At 35.4% G+C, this 19,343-nt stretch overlaps 1 protein-coding gene across 1 annotated transcript in view; it reads right to left on the minus strand.

Moving 5' to 3' along the window:
• Positions 1-18,279, minus strand: part of LOC117410416 (1-acyl-sn-glycerol-3-phosphate acyltransferase epsilon-like) — a 29,112-nt gene extending 10,833 nt beyond the window's left edge. The window contains exons 1-6 of the mRNA XM_034016938.3: positions 17,234-18,279; positions 13,167-13,236; positions 12,474-12,589; positions 12,073-12,162; positions 10,475-10,565; positions 2,742-2,903 (exon numbers count right to left, since the gene is read on the minus strand). Of these exons, the coding sequence (XP_033872829.1) occupies positions 2,742-2,903; positions 10,475-10,565; positions 12,073-12,162; positions 12,474-12,589; positions 13,167-13,236; positions 17,234-17,452 (748 nt within the window). The 5' untranslated portion in view covers positions 17,453-18,279. The remainder of the gene's footprint in view (positions 1-2,741; positions 2,904-10,474; positions 10,566-12,072; positions 12,163-12,473; positions 12,590-13,166; positions 13,237-17,233) is intronic.
• Positions 18,280-19,343: the final 1,064 nt, after the last annotated feature.

Below are 19,343 nucleotides of genomic sequence, written 5' to 3' on the forward strand. Positions count from 1 at the left end.
TCAGTCTGCCAGTCTCGATATCTCTGATGAACAGATTCAATTTGGATTCAAATGCAAAAACTGCCTGCTGTAGGGACAAGACGGTGTTTCCTTGCACTTGATGATTCAAATGACCTGTAATGTCCACAACATAATAACAGCTTTCTGGTGCGCAATACAGTGAAAGCTAAAAATGGGACGTTTCTGTTCTGACAAAAGAGCAACGAATCCCTTGTGTTTCCCCATCATGCTTCCTGAACTGGATCTGCTTCTGGCTAACAAAATCCATCACAGTTTTAAGTATGTTTTCCCCTTTTGTTTGATTTTCCATTAGCAGAATTGCAAGCATTTCTTCTCGTACTAAAATGCCACATTTATATAACCCGAGAATACATAGTTGTGCAACATCACAGACATCCGTTGACATCCAAAGCAAACAAAAAATATGTAGGAGAACTTATATTTTCTATTTGCTGCTTGTCAACCTGATCCGCCACTCTCACAGCTCGAACGTGACCTGTTTTTGCAGATAAAGGCATATCTTGTATTTGCTGCAAGATTTTGTCTTTGTTGGGAAATTCTTCAAATAGCTATTGCCTATATTAAGCATGCTTATGTACAGCTCTACATATTCACCATCAGTGAAAGGCTTACCTTTGCGATCAACCTCTAAATAGCCTGCGAAACTTGCTGAATTTAAACATCCACCTTTATTTGACCATGCCAGTAGTTTAGTTTACTTTACCCCACTTTCATTTTTCTTTGCAGCTCCTCGCAGTCCTTTTTCCATGCCTCACCTTCTGGGTATTTTGCTGCAAATGCAGCATGTTTTGTCATGAGATGTCGTTGCAAATTCGATTTTTTGTTTGAAGCCAGTTGTTCACTGCATATGAGACATCCACAGAGGCATACGTATCAGTCCATTGCAGCTGAAAAGAACGGTATTCCTCCTCTGACTTTTTTCTTTTTTGCCATTTAAATGAAACTAAAGAGCTCTACACTATACTCCGAAACTGAAAACATGCAGTAAAAGCGGGGTTACAGATTGTGACTCGTGTGCATATGAAACTGACTCCAGGAATACAAGCACCAATAAGAGCAGCAGGTAGGTTGATGAAAAAAAAAAAAAAAAAGTAAATAAAGCAAGATATTACTTCCTGAGGTTGGTCATTTGTAGATGTGCGATGACGCTAATAGTATGTCTGACTAATTTTTTGTATATGTGTGTATTTGTGAATGACTCGAGGGCCATATTTGCTTACTTGAAGAGCCTGGTATGGCTCACGTGCCACAGGTTGCTGACCCCTGCTCTACAATGTTGGCAAAACATTTACCATGTCGTCCCTGGTGTCAGTGATTGGAAAAAAAAAATACTTCAGTTTTAGCAAGGTTCTGAAACAGTTCTGTAAATACCAGTACAATTATTGAATAAATACACTTCCACGGGCCCTGACGTTTAATTGCAAGATGTTCCCAAGAAAAGATTGGCTTTAGTTTATACGTGGGTACATTTTGTTGGATGGAAATGCATCCACTCCAAATGCTTCTAGTCACATTTCCCATGACATTATATACTGTAGTTATCAGTTCACATGTGTCACTGAGATTTTGGAGACTAGCCAGTTATACCATACCACGACTTTGTTTTCAATATGAGAAAAGAACGTTTTAATGGGATAATTGCAAGAAACAATTGCACCAAAACGCGAATCAAGTTGAATAAGCCAATTATACAGTAATAGCATAATGTAATGCCCTCAGGCCATTGGGAACCACTTGTTTGTCACATATCAGTACTGGACTTCCATGATTAATTATAATTTAACCTGACAATATTATTATTATTATTATTATTATTATTATTATTCATTTCTTAGCAGACGCCCTTATCCAGGGCGACTTACAATTGTTACAAGATATCACATTATACATTATTTCACATTATACAGTTATCACATTATTTGTACATACAATTGCCCATTTATACAGTTGGGTTTTTACTGGAGCAATCTAGGTAAAGTACCTTGCTCAAGGGTACAACAGCAGTGTCCCCCACTGGGGATTGAACCCACAACCCTCCGGTCAAGAGTCCAGTGCCCTAACCACTACTCCACACTGCTGCCCAATATGCAAGCACTTTTATTGAGCATGATCTTGCAAAAAAAAAATAATAAAAAAAGAGACACATCTAGAGATTTGTCAGTATTCAGTAAAACAGGTGCATACAGACACTGCAAAAATGGTAAGGTACTTCAAGCAGAATAAAATTAAACAAGCCAAAAAAAAACCCTTTTTTTTTTTTGTCTGGCAGTCCTCAGCATGCCAGCAGTGTTTTTTAATTTGTCAGTAACAGGATGTTTATGTGTTACTTGTATCAGTTTTTATGTAATTTCAGGAAGAATTGATAATTGGGAAAATGCAACGTCACAACACTCGTTGTTTACAGGAAACATGGTTGAATAATGGAAGAGAAAAGATCAACAACTGACAAACAATAAAGTTATGGTCAGCTTTGAACAGTATGTTGTGCATGTATTCAGCAGGGCAAAGTTCAAATATTAAAGTGAATTTAATCAAGTTCTGGAAGAAGTGGTGTGCAAGTCACAATGCAGTGTGTATATATATATATATATATATATATATATATATATATAGAAACTCAAAGAAAATGTACTGCTTAATCCACAAGAGGAGCACAAAATATGTTTTTGGGACAGTATTCTTTATTATTTAGTGTTGTAGACAAGCTAAAGTACACCTACCTGGCATAGATGGAGCAGTCTTTCTTCGACCTTTGCTGTCTAGAGTTCCTTCATATGCTACAGTGATATCATAAATGGCATCCAAGTGACCCTTCATTGAGTCTACAGCTATATGGGTCGCTTTCATTCTTGGTGTTAGTATATTCTTCAGTACGGCAAGTCCTAGAAAGTATATAAAAATAAAGTGTATAAAAAAAGCATACATATAACCTATCTGGTTAATTAACTGACATTTACACACAAAAAGATGGGAGAATATTGCATGTTTTTATGGAACAAAAGCACAGCAAATCTTGGAAGGATTTCGACTAGTCTCTACAATCTGCTAAAATGAGTTAAGTCAAAAACCCTACAATACATAAATAATGTAGATAGGACCTTAGGGATCCAGTTGATCACATTAATTTTAGTCTATGGAACTACAGGATATTTAAAATGATCAACACAAAGTGCTACATTACCGATATGAAATACAGTACAGAAAACACATTTTTGTCCAAAAAATGACACATAGCTAAAAAAAGCACAAAGTGTAAATGAATAATCAGGAAGGTATCGCCAATCAGCAGATTCACACGGTATGTCACAGACTTAAATACTGAAGTAGTCTATAGAAGTATTTCCAGCAGAAATGCTTGCAAGATGAGAAGACCAAGGTTGTTCCGAAACAAAACAGGTGCACTGGAATGTCTATTAGACACACCAGTAATGAAATTATCCTTAAAAATGGTTTATCTTGTAAATAAATTCTAAACAGTAATTGCTATTACAGCTTTATACATGTTTACATTATTATGAACATTAAATAAACACAAGATAAACATTTGTTTAAACTACACAATTACTATCAGTTATAAAATTATATTACAGCAAATTTTGAAAATGTTTGATAAGTGCTCCAATTTTACAGGAATCGCGCACAACAAACAGTTGTAACTTGTAACTCTCTCATAAGCTTTAGAAATACCATATTCTTCAAAATGCACACACATGAATAGCAGATGTCAACAACTATTCAAAAGTAAACTGGAAGCCTGAAAACAATCTGATATATACCTAGATTACATATAGTACATGTTTTAGATCAAACAGAATGAACTTTGTAGTGCAAGTACGGATATACAGGCCAACTTCACTATAATGAACCCCCCTAGGACCTGGAGAAATGTTTGCTATACAGTAGTCTCCGCGTATAGGAGAGAGAACACTTTGCCTAACAGAACACCCTTGAAACTGACTTTTTCCCATTGTAAATGCTCCGCCTAAAGGAACAGGAACTTTGCTTAAAAGAACACCTTTTTGGCACCGATAGCGATTCGTTCACTGGGCTAATTTCCACTGAAAATATCGGCCCTTGCTGTTGGGATTGTTACACAGGGTTCGTCATAAGAAGGGTTAATTTTGTGAAGTTAGTCTGTATTACCTTATCAGTGTATTTGTACAGCAGCTGTAAGATATATTTATTATTATTTATTTCTTAGCAGACGCCCTTATCCAGGGCGACTTACAATTGTTACAAGATTTCACATTATACAGATATCACAGTATTTTTACATACAATTACCCATTTATACAGTTGGGTTTTTACTGGAGCAATCTAGGTCAAGTACCTTGCTCAAGGGTACAACAGCAGTGTCCCCCACTGGGGATTGAACCCACAACCCTCCGGTCAAGAGTCCAGAGCCCTAACCCTAACCACTACTCCACACTCCACACTCCACACTACTGTTGGGTCTGTAATACTTTTAAAACATAATTTCAAATTCAGAAGCCTGGGGCTAACAGCAACTGCTAAAGGCTAGGCTAAACTATTCAGTTAATGTACTATATCTCAGGAGTCAGCTGGTAGCAAATGTATTCCTCCAAAAGGTTTAACAATGAACAAAAGCCAATGAGACCAGCAGAAAGTATTACAAACGGTTTGTTTTGCAATGGAAATGAGGCCCGATAAGAAGAAATCAAAAGGTGCATTGTTCATTTTACAGGTAGTCTACGTGACGCAGTACCCGCAATTGGTGTGATGGAGAAAACTTCTGAACTATGCTGATTTTGAAGGCTGCTGGACCTGCAAAGCAATACATTAGGTGCACCAGCGGGAGATGTGTGAGCTGGAGGCCCATCTGGGGGAGTAAAGACAGCAGTCTGGTGGACCAGACAGGAATTCCAAATTAATTTTTACCACCACAGTTGGTGGGGCTAAAATCCTAAGTACCTTAAAAAGCACTTCAGGCACTAAAAGTAATCAGATGGTACTTTCACGCTGTTACCGCCAGAAGTGCACAAGAAGTTTAACGTACGTAATGATAATATTTTGTTAAAAATGCTATGTTGTTATGTATGTGTAAATAAAGAAATGGTGCCCGCATTAAAACTCAATGCTTTGAATCTCAACTTATGAGCTGTGAGTATTTCTCAGAATACCATATTAGGTGACATGAACAGAGAACAACACATTACAGTGTTCTCTTTGGCTTTAAGGTTTTACTACGATAAATAAAAACGGCAATTAGCCAGAAACAAGGTACCACAACCAACATTCTAAACTGATTCTTTTTTTGCTCAGATAATGATCAATTCATGGTTGAACACCTTTTTAAATTGAGCACCCACTTTGTTGAAACTGCATGTCACAGTTCGCACCTTGTCACTTCTGCAGGCAATTAAAAAGGTAATGTTTATTTAAGCTATGCCTTCCTACATATTTTATAAAAACAATGAACTGGTCAGCAAGAGCTTTCAGTAACTTGGCAAACTGCCTGTGGGCCATTCACAATACTGAAGTACAAAATGCTTAAACCGGTTTTAATTTGGTCAGAGGCTTAATTCAAACACTAACTACAAACAACAGGGTCATGAGATTTTGCTCCGCATGCCAAGTAAAGCAAACCCTAATGAAATAAAAATGTACCTTGTTACGCGGCTGCATAAATTGCATCCCCATTTCCTTTTATAGTACTACTTCTGGGAAAAGTACAAAATGGTCATTTGTATCTGGGTAACTTCAACACAGAACGGGCACAACTGTGTTTTGAGTAATTAATGAACATAATCTCCAAAAGAATCTGTGAGTTCTATGCTATGCCATGCATAGTGTATTGCACTACATGATAAAGTGCAAAAAAAATGTATGCAGACTTTCCATGTGTCCATCACAAAAAAGTGTTTGCTCCCCACACAAAGGCCACAACACAGGTTTTGAACCCTGACCATCAAGATGCCCTACAGCTTTCAGTTACAATTTTTCCTCAGCATATTTCAACTTATTAGTTTATTCTCAGTTATTTTTTATTATGTATTAAGCATGATCGCACAGGACTAAAAATCAGGTGTCCTCCGAGTTGGTTAAAAGCAGAGGACATCTTGGAACCTCCCAGACAAGAATTCGTTTTCATCAAGGAAAGTCAGTAAAATTCAAAATTAAATGCGATGTTATGACCAGAGAAAGTGCTTTTGTGCAGGATTTGTAAGCAATGAACCGGATGTAAACAACTCATTTCATTAACCTTCTTTTCCAAAGGCTAGAATAACCTTTTCGTCCATGCACTGTTTGTTCAAAGCATTCATTTTTCATGTCGCCAATTATGTTTTGTATTTTCGCCCGTCCCCCACCAATTTTTTAATATTATATTATGGTTTATTGTGAAAGATGGTATTGCTTTGAAGCGAATACCCTGGAAACACTGTATAAATTCTAACATAACAATGACACAGGATTAAAAAAACACCCTTGAAATTTTACAGAAAGTCCCGATGTCCTGTTAAAAAAAAAAAAAAAAAATCTTGAGGACCGCTAAAAAAATTATCTGTGATAAAAAGAAATGGGCAGTTCTCACGGGTCAGTTAAAATGACTAAAACACCTGTTTATGTGGTGATTTTTAGTCCAGTGCGAATCGGGCTTTAGACCTGTAAATGGTCAGAAAATAGGATTGTTGAACTTAAAGGACTATTGTATACTGAAATATTGGCACAGTTGTAGTTTAGAAAGTGTATTTACCATTCAAATCCCACGCTCAACAGCCAGAATTCTCAGATACAGCTGGTCACTCATGTAAAAAATGACTCTGATACATTCCACACTTTTATTGATTACGCAGTGTTTTAGCCATCCCAGTAACGGTTCTTTACATTAGACACTTTATACTTTGCATACTTCACGTAGCAACAAGCCTAAGGCCCTGTCCACATTACATAACCGATCTCGAGAACCGTACTCGAAACCGCTCTAATTAATCCAGCTCAAAGCGTCCACACTGAAGTACTGTTTCATGTTTAGTCAGGCTTAATTCGTCCACACACCATTAGAATAGTTCAGTTACAATTCCCAGCAGCGCAACGAACCGTGGAAATTAATACGATAGTATCCCACCATGCACTGTATTTTATTTTAAAATAATGTGTTATGCCCCGTATTAACAGAGGTCCATATTGCATAAATGAAATATAACAAGTATTGTGGAAAAGTAACCGAGCACACACACACACACACACACACACACACACAAGTAGGGCTTGAAGTTTTCAGGTTTTATTTTTAATCAGGTGAAGTCCCTTTACATAAATTGAGCTGATTCTGTTTTATAATTAAACTCAGAAAAAGCTGTTAATTACAAAACAATCTTTGTTTTTACCTTCATATCTTGCCTGAGCCTAATTCTGGTCCTCTTAATTTTATTTCAAACAGAGCTGACAAATTACGTAATTTGTTCATCCCCGATCCTACTTTTAACTCGCATTTCATTTTTGCAGTCGCCTAATTTAACGCTGTGTTTTTGTTATTTATTATTATTATTATTATTATTATTATTATTTATTTCTTAGCAGACGCCCTTATCCAGGGCGACTTACAGTCGTAAACAAAAATACATTTCAAGGATCACAGTACAAGTAATAATACAGTTAAGAAAAAGATAAATACAATGACTTTGGTTCTAGCAAGTACAAGTATGACAAAATACGATTCAAGAAAAATACGATTTTCCCCACTAGTTTAACAGAGATGTCCTGAAAGATTTTTGAAGCATAAAAATGAATACCTAGTGTGGAGTGTACACTGATAGCAAGTTCTTCGGGCGCCTGCTCTGAGTATTTCGCCAAACATAGCACAAAGCATTTGGGGATATTATTATTATTATTATTATTATTTATTTCTTAGCAGACGCCCTTATCCAGGGCGACTTACAATTGTTACAAGATATCACATTATTTTTTACATACCATTACCCATTTACACAGTTGAGTTTTTACTGGAGCAATTTAGGTAAAGTACCTTGCTCAAGGGTACAGCAGCAGTGTCCCCCACAGGGGATTGAACCCACAACCCTCCGGTTAGGAGTCCAGAGCCCTAACCACTACTCCACACTGATGCCCACTGATGTGTATTGGAGGATACACAAAAAATGTAGTTTGGTATTACAGCGTCCACACTTCTGATAAACTGCACTACCTGATGCGATCTAATTAGAACCGGACTAGAGACTACCTCCTGAGGGGGTCTCGAGTCCGGTTCTCAAGTATGGTATTAAATGCTGCGTAGCGTGGACGCAAACCGTATTTAGCACTTTTAAGCCGGCTTAAATGCAACTAATACGGTTTAAAGGCATAGTGTGGACGGGGCCTAAATATACTTGGCAACTAACTTACCTTGGCGCATGAAAAATCAAATGTGAATGCAGCAATTGTTTACTAGTGTTAATGTACAGGTTTAATATTGAATAGTCAAGTTTATCAAATACACTGCTGCATTTATCACTAATGAGAAACAGTGAGAGAATGATGCATTTTTCTGATCTCTCTCTGCAATGCTTCAGCAAACACTAAAATATGTTTTCTTGTTGAAGATATAGGTTTGTTTTAAATTTTGTATTTTATATTAAAGACTGATCCAGTTAAAACAGAGTAAAATAACATTATCTTTAAAACGCATTTGTAAAGTTTTCAAGGGTAATTAAACTGCTGCTGTGCTGTGTTGTAGAATTCAAGGCACCCTGCCAAAGGCATTTCTTTGTCGAAATGTTGGTGACATGTTTTTACAAATTTATTTTGGAGCGCAATTGAGTGTGCGGTTCTCTATTTCTCTAGACTGATTTATGGCTTCAGCCTTGTGAACTTGCATCTCGTCTGCTTTGGTGTGCATATCCTTTTTTCCTCTAGAATTCAAAACCACCTGAATTACAGGAAGCAAAATTGTTAAAAATCGCTGTTACCAAAGTCCACCTTAAACTCCTGATACTGTGAAACCTACCATTTTGCATGTAATAACAGTGCCATCAGAACCCTAGATTACAACATTGATATGTCCAAAGGTTAAAAACAATGTGGCACTTAAATACTAAATGTTCACTGGACACCACCTGTAACAGAACTTTATTGAGAGAATCATAGAATAGAACTCTGCACCAACAATAAAGACCCTACAACATATTAACATGTGTGGTCTATATCATTGAGATGGAGAGAGGTTAAATGTGGCAGTGAAAGGATTCATTTTTACTGACAACATCGGTAATGGAACTAAGAAAATCTAAAATACAGCTATGTACCAAACAATAGGAGAATATGCAAAGTGTACTCCATACAAAGGAAACAGTCACATGACCTCAACATAGCAGCCATATTAGGTCAGAGATCATGGTCACCAACACATTGAGCATGGAGGGTTTATACAGCAACACTATTCCAATAAGACAGACATATTATTGTATAACAGTACTAATGTATTACCGCTTTACCACTGCAAAATTTAGGGGTGACATTTTGTTTGGAAAGGTTAGCTTGGTGAATATAAATGAAATAAAAATGTTATTTTTGTTCCTACAATTCATGATCAACATTTTCAACTAGATTGCTTGGCTTCCTCAGGTAAAAAAAAAGAATATCAAAGTAAATAAACATAAACTTGTCAAGTAGACTTGAACACTTATTGTAATCCCCGTTGATTCCAACAACACTGAATGCTGAAACTGTATCAAATACAAAATAACTTGAAACACAATTTGACTACAGTAAGTTACTCAGCAAATATAAAAATATGCACTTTTGAAAGAAATTCCTTCATACACACTTGGTATATTATATCAAGATTTTAACGTTGATTCAGGCACAAAAGCGATCCTTATCCAATCAAAAAAGCTATTCTTGCAACTTTATTTGCTTGGTTGAAGCCTTGTTTGTTTAATTACCGCATGATGAATTAGTCATTGGGCAAACAAGTAACAGGAAGCAATTGTTAATTTTCTGTGTGCATCATTGCACGCAACTACAAATACCACATTGGTGCCCAGATTTACAGTTCACATTTTTACCAGGAAACTCCTAAATTACTGCAGCAATAAATATGGTTTAATGTGTTCTGCATCTTGAACAGAAACTTTTTCAAGGAAATCAGTTAACCTGATGCATCTTTAGCATCTTCAGAAAGGCTCAGTGCAGTATAATGTACTGAACATCAGACACCAAAATACACAATTACAGTTATTAAATACATCTATTACTGGCCTTCAAGACATACAGTGAAATAAATAATAGTATAAGGTAACAATAGAAGAACTAGGAAGAGAGAGATTCAGATTTATTTATAAATAGATACATGTTCAAAATGCTACGTTCACGAAACGTGCCAGTGTTAGTAAGGTAATGCAACCAAGACCCCTTGCACAAAAAAAATGTAATAGTGTTGAAGTGGAAACTTTTAATGTATGAAAATAATATTTGTACGATACAATCAAATCCATACCTTCTTTACAGGCAAACTCTTGACTAGCAGAAATTACTTTTTGGAGTTCAGGATTGTAACGGGTTCCTTCTGGAAAAATGACAAGATACATCTGCAAAAAAAAATAAGAAAGACAAAAAGATAAATGACACATGTTAAAGCTTAAGCATCACAATTCATAATGATAATGTAATTGACATCTTATTTTAAACTAAAATAAACAGATGTATGAGTAATTTACAAAGATGGTATTTAAAAAAAAACAAAAAAACTATGCTTATCCCACTCCTTTTTTTATATTTCAAGGCTCAAATTACTACAGGCATTTGGTAACACTAAAATAATGGCTGGAAATGCATAGGTTTCATGGGATTGCAAAGGAGGAACATCTGAATAACATTTGTTATTATTTTGTAATAGTTGGTCAGAAATTCATTAGGATTTACAGTGGAACACCAAAAGAGTAGCAGCTAATGCATTAGAACCTTATGAACCTGCAGCCATTATTTGAAAGTGTAACACAGGCTTTATCGAAATTATATCTCCCTAGAAACATAAGCATAATTACTTAGAAATCCAAACTAAAGATCATTTCGAAAGGATTTAAAAGGGTTCAAATGAATATCAAAATATGCATTTTAACTGCATTAAACATTTCTTAAGTGATGCACATTAGAAAAGTTTTAAATTCCAAAAAATAATCCTTTTGAACTTAACGGCAATGAATGCCAGATAACAAGCCACAGCAATACAGTTCTGTGCAATACTATGCCCCTTCATATTTTACCAATCATATATATATATATTTTTTTTGAAATAATGAAACTGGGATACATCATGTGTTGTCAAGTGGGTAATAAAATTCTAAGCCCAGAAGACCAAAAACACAAGGCTGCAATCTAGCAGAATGTACTAGAGTACTAGCAACTCTGTCATTCAGCTATGCTGCTCAGAGTCATGGGAAAAAGTCACTTGGCAACAAATACTTCTCTCAAATAGAAAATGATCATGGGATTTTGTGAATATAAAATTGGCAATCTTAAAATGTCCTTTATAATTTAGATTTGTTTTGTTGACAGATGCGCATTTGTGAACAATTTACCACTGTATTACACTTTACATGCAACCTCAAGCAAGTTCCAACTTGCATTAGCATACGTTTTTCAGACAACTGGCAACATAATTCTTGATCACAATTGGACTAATGTACAACTTGTACAGTATACTTTTACACCAATAAAAAAAAAAAAAAAAAAATGGTTACAGAACTAGTAACAAAACACAAATGGTACCCCAGGGCATAACCACAGGGGAATGTCATATGCATGTTTTGTAAACATGAAGTAAAATAGATTTGTGAAAAAGATATGTGGCCAGAGGTTGAAACAATGTGTGAGTGAAATAGTTAATGTCTACTGGACACCACGTGTACTGTACTTTAAGAGAATCATAAAATACTAAAGAGTGACATATCTTAAGCTGCACTGAAATCATTGAAAAAAATACTCTTTTAATGACAACTAACCTCTCAACTTGCAAGCGAAATTGCAAGGGCATTTCTTCCTGTAACACAAAACTTTAAATTTAGAAATTCTGGACCAAAAAACAACAGTACTTACTGGGGTTCCTACTTTTGTTTGAGAAATGAGTTTGTTTCTCATTGCTTGTTCATCAAATTTGGCACTTCGCTTCACATAAACACCTCCATGCTACAAAACAAAACATTTATTAGTTCTATTATTTTCAATACTATATAGAAATACTTACATAGTACAATGCAGTTTATGTTAGTCTGTCACAACTCTACCAAATCAGTGTCATGAAAGGTAATTCTAATATTAAGTCATGTAAATACAGTTTTCTGAAAGCATACTGCCTCAATTCTGAAAGTGATTTTTCAGAACAAATGCAACACTTGGAAATGTATGTATATTGTGGAACTTATCAGAAAAACAATATTCAGATGTTCTCATGTGAACTGATTTTTGTGCACAAACCTATATAAGAAAGATCTGGATACCTGTGAAAAATACCATCCATACAACGGAAGCCATTTCAATCCATCTTTTAAAACATATCGCAGGTGTCCAAGGGCATTCTGTCTGATTGCGAGCATGTCAGCGATTATCCAGTCAACTGCAGAAAAAAACACACAAATAACCTTTAGTTTTTGTAACAAATTACTTGTTCGGCATTAGGCTTTTTATCTTTAAAACAAACAAACAAAAGTTTTTTTTTTTATGGTGATTTGCATTACTCTAAAATAATACCTGCAAACACATATGTATTTCATGTTCCATTACCCATTCTCAGTTGATTAAACAGCAATTTAACAACATGAAATAAAAAGGAAAATACAAAATGACAAAATGTCAGACAATGGAATAAACAAATGTGAAACATATGGCAAAGTAACAATGTAGTGTAAATTAAATGACAATGCCTACTTGCCTTAAGCATTTATACTATGTGGGTTGCCAATGTCCGTGCAAAAGCTTAATTAAACATGTGCTGCACAAATGGATATGGAGATATGGACATTAGCCCAACCCAATCACAGGTTAGAACTCACAGATTCAAGAACTTAGGAATGTCCATACCGAATTCTATTACAACTGGATGAGAAAGTTACAGAAAATAATATAATTAAAATATATGTTCTTAAATTCCTGAACTATTGTACCATATATAAATATATTTGAAAAGGACAAACCTGTACACTGATGATTGGAAAGGTAGACCACATTCTCTTTGTTCTTTGGTATATCTCCATAAATAACTACCTGCAATTAAAGATATATTATTATTATTATTATTATTGAAGAGATGAAAACTAACACAGGAAAAACTTACATGAAACTAGGTCAAGTAGAAAGGTTTCAGCCATTGCCTTTATTATAGTGAAATGTGTTGCATTGGAAGCAAATTAGTATCTTTTTTTTGCATTTTAACTTGTTACTGTAATGAATAGACAGGCCAGACAAATCTATGGATGACTGAAGAAGTAAAAGAATGTACACCACAGGGAAATCACTAGCCATATCATCATACAAATTTCACTTCATAATATTTCAACTCAAGGTTGTACTGTTTTATGAGAATGAGATCATTTTTCTGCATGTTTCCAATTATCAAACAATGGGACCACTAGTAGTCACAGAAGCAAGCATTCTTACCTTCCATGGAAGGAAAGTGTAGTCTGGGTATTTGCCCTTGTGTAGTTTACAATTGTGTTTGGTCTTTAGCAGGTGTTGCAGTGTTTTTTGAAGACCATAAAGGTATTTTCACACCGGACGCAATGAGATTTGTCCTGCAATAAAATTATACTTTCGCTGCGACACTTCCTTTCACAACACTGGTGTCATGCGCAATGTGATAGACAACTCTCCTCTCAAAGTCAGGGTATTCTGCACAATACTCATAGTGTCTTCCTCTTGTGCCCCATTTTCAAATCAAAGTAATTGCACCATAGACGTTATTACACGTTACCTACATGTTAACCCACTAATTTCACAGGAGGAGCTTTGAATGATAAGCACTATAGCTGGCAAATGAGAGTGCACAGGTCTTGATGATTGAGTCATTTTAGATGAATGAGAAACTGTTAGTGCTGATTCAGACGAGATCTGTCGGACCAGGGTGAAATGACCGACAGTGAAACCACAGTACTAAGTGACCACACAGTTGACTGACAGTGACCACTAGCCATTCACAGTGGAACGGAGACAGTACAGACCATAAGTGTAAAAACTACACAAACTAGAGATCACGTAAATATTCTTTTTTTGTAAGAAAATAAAAACATAGGGAGTTATTTTACAGACGTTTACCCTGTGTACATTTATTTCAGTCAAACAATGTTTTTTTTGGAATTAAACATTTAATGAGCTTTCCCGATTAAAATAGAAAAGTAGCAAGCCTAGATATAGATCACCCTGCCTAGACCAGATGATCGTTTTGAAGTGATTTGCGCACTGTGAAACAGCCAAACAAAGATTTTGAAAAAAGTGCATGCAAAGGCAAAGATATAATATCACTTATAGCAATAAACTTTTGTTAAACTAGATCATTCCATCTTAAACATTATTTCTTACTAATATTATATTGGAAGTAAGCAAAAACAAAAACATTATTTTTTTACTTCTCAAATATTTATAAGACTGCATGTTTTTTTTTGGTTTTGTTTTTGTTTTTTTTATCTAATAACAAACGTGCTCCTGGTAGCACAGGGAAGTATGTTAATGTTGCATGAATATAACTGAATTAAACTCAAATGCTCTTTGTAACCATTCCATTAACAAATATATTCCATACGGCACCTACCAGAGTTCATATTTGATAGAGCCAGTGTTATATAAAAATGGCACTATTGCATATGTAGGATATTTAAGAAATGGAATCTACAGTACATGTATAATGAAACTAGTACAAGAAGCACCAAGATGCTAAAAAATTAAAGCTACCAACTCGAACTGTCAGTTCAAAAGTCTGTCTGCCAGTAAAACTATTTTGGTGGGTTTTCTCTTCACCCTAGTATCACTTTTGTTGGTCTAGCTGTTGTTCAGGTGAAGCAAATACCCCTTAGTTATGCAGGCCACATAACACATCAAGCTTGTCAATTTAAAATAATTTTGAAATTATATTTTAATTTTATGTTCTGGTTTTTAAAAATTGCCACACACTACATTACATGGCATATCCAGACAGCGAGCGGAGGAATGCAACCCAAGCAAGGTACTTGTAAGTTTCTATTTGTGTGTTGTGCTTGTGGTACTTGGATTTAAAAGTTCTTAAATTCACCTGGTAATATTACGTTCTTTTCCAACATCTAAATGGGATTTGTGGTCTTGATTTTACCCTAAAAATGTGTTTTATAAAAATAGTGATGACAGACTATTATTTTGAACATTGTATTAATACTGGTGGTCACCATAATAATTGGTAATATTTTTCCTGATGACCATTCAGCCTTTTGAACAAAATCTTATTCTGAATCAGGTTCAGTCTTTTGCAGATTGATTGCATTTTTTTTTTTAAATATATGAAATACGCATTTTTCTTTTTGTAAATGCTGATCCTTTATCAGTATGACCCGAGGTGCAATGCAACACCTGTGTCGAGTTGCCAAAAATAAGGCCACTCCCCTAAAGCTCTGACATCACCAGGAGCTTATGCCGCCGATACCCCAACAGTGTGAAATGTTTGTTAAATCACATGCATGTGCAAAATCGGTTTGCTTCTTGTGCCTGTTGCTCAATAGGACTCTATATTTAAAATGTTATTGTGACATACAGACAGAGACACAGTGTTTATCCATACTCCAATACTCTGATATGAATAACACCTTGGAGAAGCAGTTCTCCAAAAATGTAAAACAACAACAAAAAAAAAAAGATAGACAGCCTCCATTTGAACTACAGAATATAATACACTCAATAATATGTACTAGAGAATTTCCTTAGTAAGTTTCATTAGAATTTGATCAAGGGTTCTCTAGATACAGTATTTTATTATATATACCCCTGGATTATGATATGCTACATAATTTAGTGCAAAAGATGGTCCTCAGCAACTTTCAAAACAGCTGGACAAAACATCTATTTGTATGCAAAACCCCAAAGTGTAACATACACACTATGCCTGCCTCCACTATTTTGCCCCCAGCGAGACATACAGCAAGCAGTCATGTTTTTGCTCTACAGTACTTCAGATTAAACATGCATTTGTTCCAGTGAAAAGTCCACACTTTAAGGAAAAATATAATGTTATATGTTACAACATTTCTGAAAGGTTTAATGCAACAGCCTCTACATCGGTCTACATCATGGTAGTTTATCGGCAGTTCTGTAAATTTTCACGTACTAATTTCGAACTGGAGACCAAAACCTGCTACTGTACTGTAGTACAAACATAAGCATGCCAGAAACCTGTCTACCTCAATTTCTTCCATGTCTCCATGTTTAGATGTCTGTTCATGTTTGATAAAATACCATCATGCAACAGCTGTATAAGCTGCCTTGTAAAATATATGGGATTATGGGTATTCATCCATTATATTCATCCATTATATCCATATTGAACTCAGGAGGGCTACAAATAATAATAAGGGGTGCACAATGTTCAGCAAAGCATGTACCAGAACAAGGCTGATCCAAATGGTTACTTATTTCTCCACAACACTACTATACAAAGAATTATTTTTAGCATAACACAAAAAAGGGGTGTTTAGTATTTATACTATTCTACTGCTAAAAAAAAGTGCACAGTTCCACTCTCTAATAAAGAAAAACGTGTGTGTTACTCAAATAGACCCATGAATCATTATGATATGTGTACCTACTGTATAATTTGGGTCTAGAACTCTACATACTAAAAATGGCAAAGTTGTCCACTCATAATTCTATTCACAGTAATTATTTCCGTTTTTAAATGAATGAACTACTGTTGAATTTGAACATTGCCACTTGTCATTGGGCATTCAAGATTGTGAGACCACAATGGGCAAAATGCTATAAAAACATACAAACACTTAAAAAAATTTTTTTAAAAAAAATCTTTAATCTATGTATTTCTAGAATACAGTCAGAATGTTTGGTGATGCGACATGACATTTGGAACCATATACTCTTGACCTCTCGAGTCCAACAATTATGAATGATTTAAATAATTCGTAATAATAATTATTTAAAGGAAGTGGGCATACAATAGTTTAGCCTGTGTGGAGCAGGAGTATCCACAGATACCCGAGTTCTGCAATGTGGTGTCGGAATGAAGACTCACCTCTACCCCTGTGTAGTTCTCGAAGAAGAAAAGGACCATGCTCTGGTAGACCGAGTACACACGATCGTCCACACCATGGTATAATCTAGCTGGAAGGACAGTGGTGAGAAGCCGCAAGACGCTCCAGGAAAGCAGATACGCCGGGGCTGTGCCTAACATTACAGCGGCAGGAAACCAGTACCGCATGGAATATGTGTGCACCACCATGGACAGTAACATTTTAAATGATCTGATGAGAAAACTATACAGCTCGAATGCGAAAATGAATTTAAAAAGTTAACTTTTCCTGTGTTGTTAGCATCAAACTATTAAAAGTTGACAGCCCAATTTGACATGTCAGAATATTAAGCCTTACATAAAGCGACACACTGGCTCAAATTAATAAATGTTACTCAACTGCACTCTTTTTTCACGAAGGTGCAAATAAGAACACGTGTAACAACTGAACATTAATACATTAATGACAAAAAATACCCTGGGTTCAGTGCAAAAATAGTAAGTCACCATCATAAAGAAAAACACTCATTAAATGTAACGCTATATTTTGTCCAAACCTGGATATGCATGCCTTTTTTTTATTTAAACGGGTGACACGTTTCTTAACAACTGAATGCCTAGCACTGACCGTAGTACTATGTACTCAAAATATATATACTTAAATCATTTTTTCTCTATGAACTTCCTCTTACAAAGTCAACCACGCCTTCTTAGACTCCATGTTGGACGGGTTACGTCGCAGAACCTCTTAACACCGAGACCACTCATTGGTTGCACTTCCTGATGTACCGGTTACTAAGGGAAGGTAGTTGCTGGCTGGCTGATCCATGCTGGTTTTGTAATGCTGTGCATTTAAGGAGATTTTTGGAATCGGGTGGAAACCGGGTATTTTAAGTCTGGTTCCCAAACTATTTAGAAAAACATGTCTGTATGTCAAACTAAACTAACTCATCCGGGAACAGTCCAAAACAAGTACAACAAAACGCAAATATATAGTCTAGTTAAGTGCGTGTGAACATGTCAATGATAGTTTTTCAAATATACTTTTTTTTACAGAAATTTAAAAGTATTCGGTAATTTAAATTGTTTTATGTTTTTTTTTTCTTTTTTTTTTTTTTTTTTAATAATCCGTTTTTTTTTTTTTTTAATTAAAAAACAGTACCCACTGGAACCGGATCCTTGATATTTGCATCCGGTTCGCACATCTCTGTTTTGAGAGAACGGGACTTGGTTGTAAACTCTTGCTGCTTCGCTTTAATCTGCCTTGGGATACTGTACCTGTAGTGTATGTGCCTGTGGAGATGAGCGTGTGATGTGTTCCAAGAGGCCAGAGTCACATGAGCTATCTTTTTTTTTTTTTTTAAGGTCTTAGTACCACAAAAGTTTTTATTTATTTATTTATTTAATCATCTGAATTTTAGTACCTGCTGTAGCTACATTGTACTTCAGATACGAGCATGTAGGTATCATTTTAATTTCCACCATATACAGAACAACAATAACATGAAGGTCATAGTGTTTCTGTTTTATTTTGCTTGTGAACCGAACCTGGGTAACAACCTCTCTTCTAGCTTGGTAGCGGTAAAATTAATCACTTAATTTACTTTAACCAAATTGAATACAACGCCTACTTAATTAATTAATTAGTTACAAACATACCAAACGTCCAGTTATGTTTTCCTTTACTGACACTCAACTGGGGTCATTTGTAGTACACTAGTAGTAAAATGTCACGCTATCCCGAGACTTTTTTAGTCTTGTTACAACGCTTGACTAACTTAACTATCTTAATTTTGCAACAGTTCAGTGAAAGACAAAAATAAGGGGCAGAGATGGTGTACATGTTTTTTCTTCCTCTAGTTTTTTAATTATACAGTTGTGTGCGCAACACTGACATACATAACTTAATTGCATTGTGCAATAGAAGTTGCTGTAAAAATAAATAAGTAACAGTGTGAAAGGTGATATGCCAGTGTACCACTAATAGAAAGATTGTAGAAAAAAATGAGTGGTCTGCAAACATGGTTGTTAAATTTCACCTACATTCACCTTCATTGCCTTTGAATCGCAAAAAAGTGCTCTCTAGAGCACAACAATCACGGGCTACTGTGCC

Source organism: Acipenser ruthenus, chromosome 6, assembly GCF_902713425.1.
Source record: "Acipenser ruthenus chromosome 6, fAciRut3.2 maternal haplotype, whole genome shotgun sequence".
NCBI lineage: Eukaryota > Metazoa > Chordata > Actinopteri > Acipenseriformes > Acipenseridae > Acipenser > Acipenser ruthenus.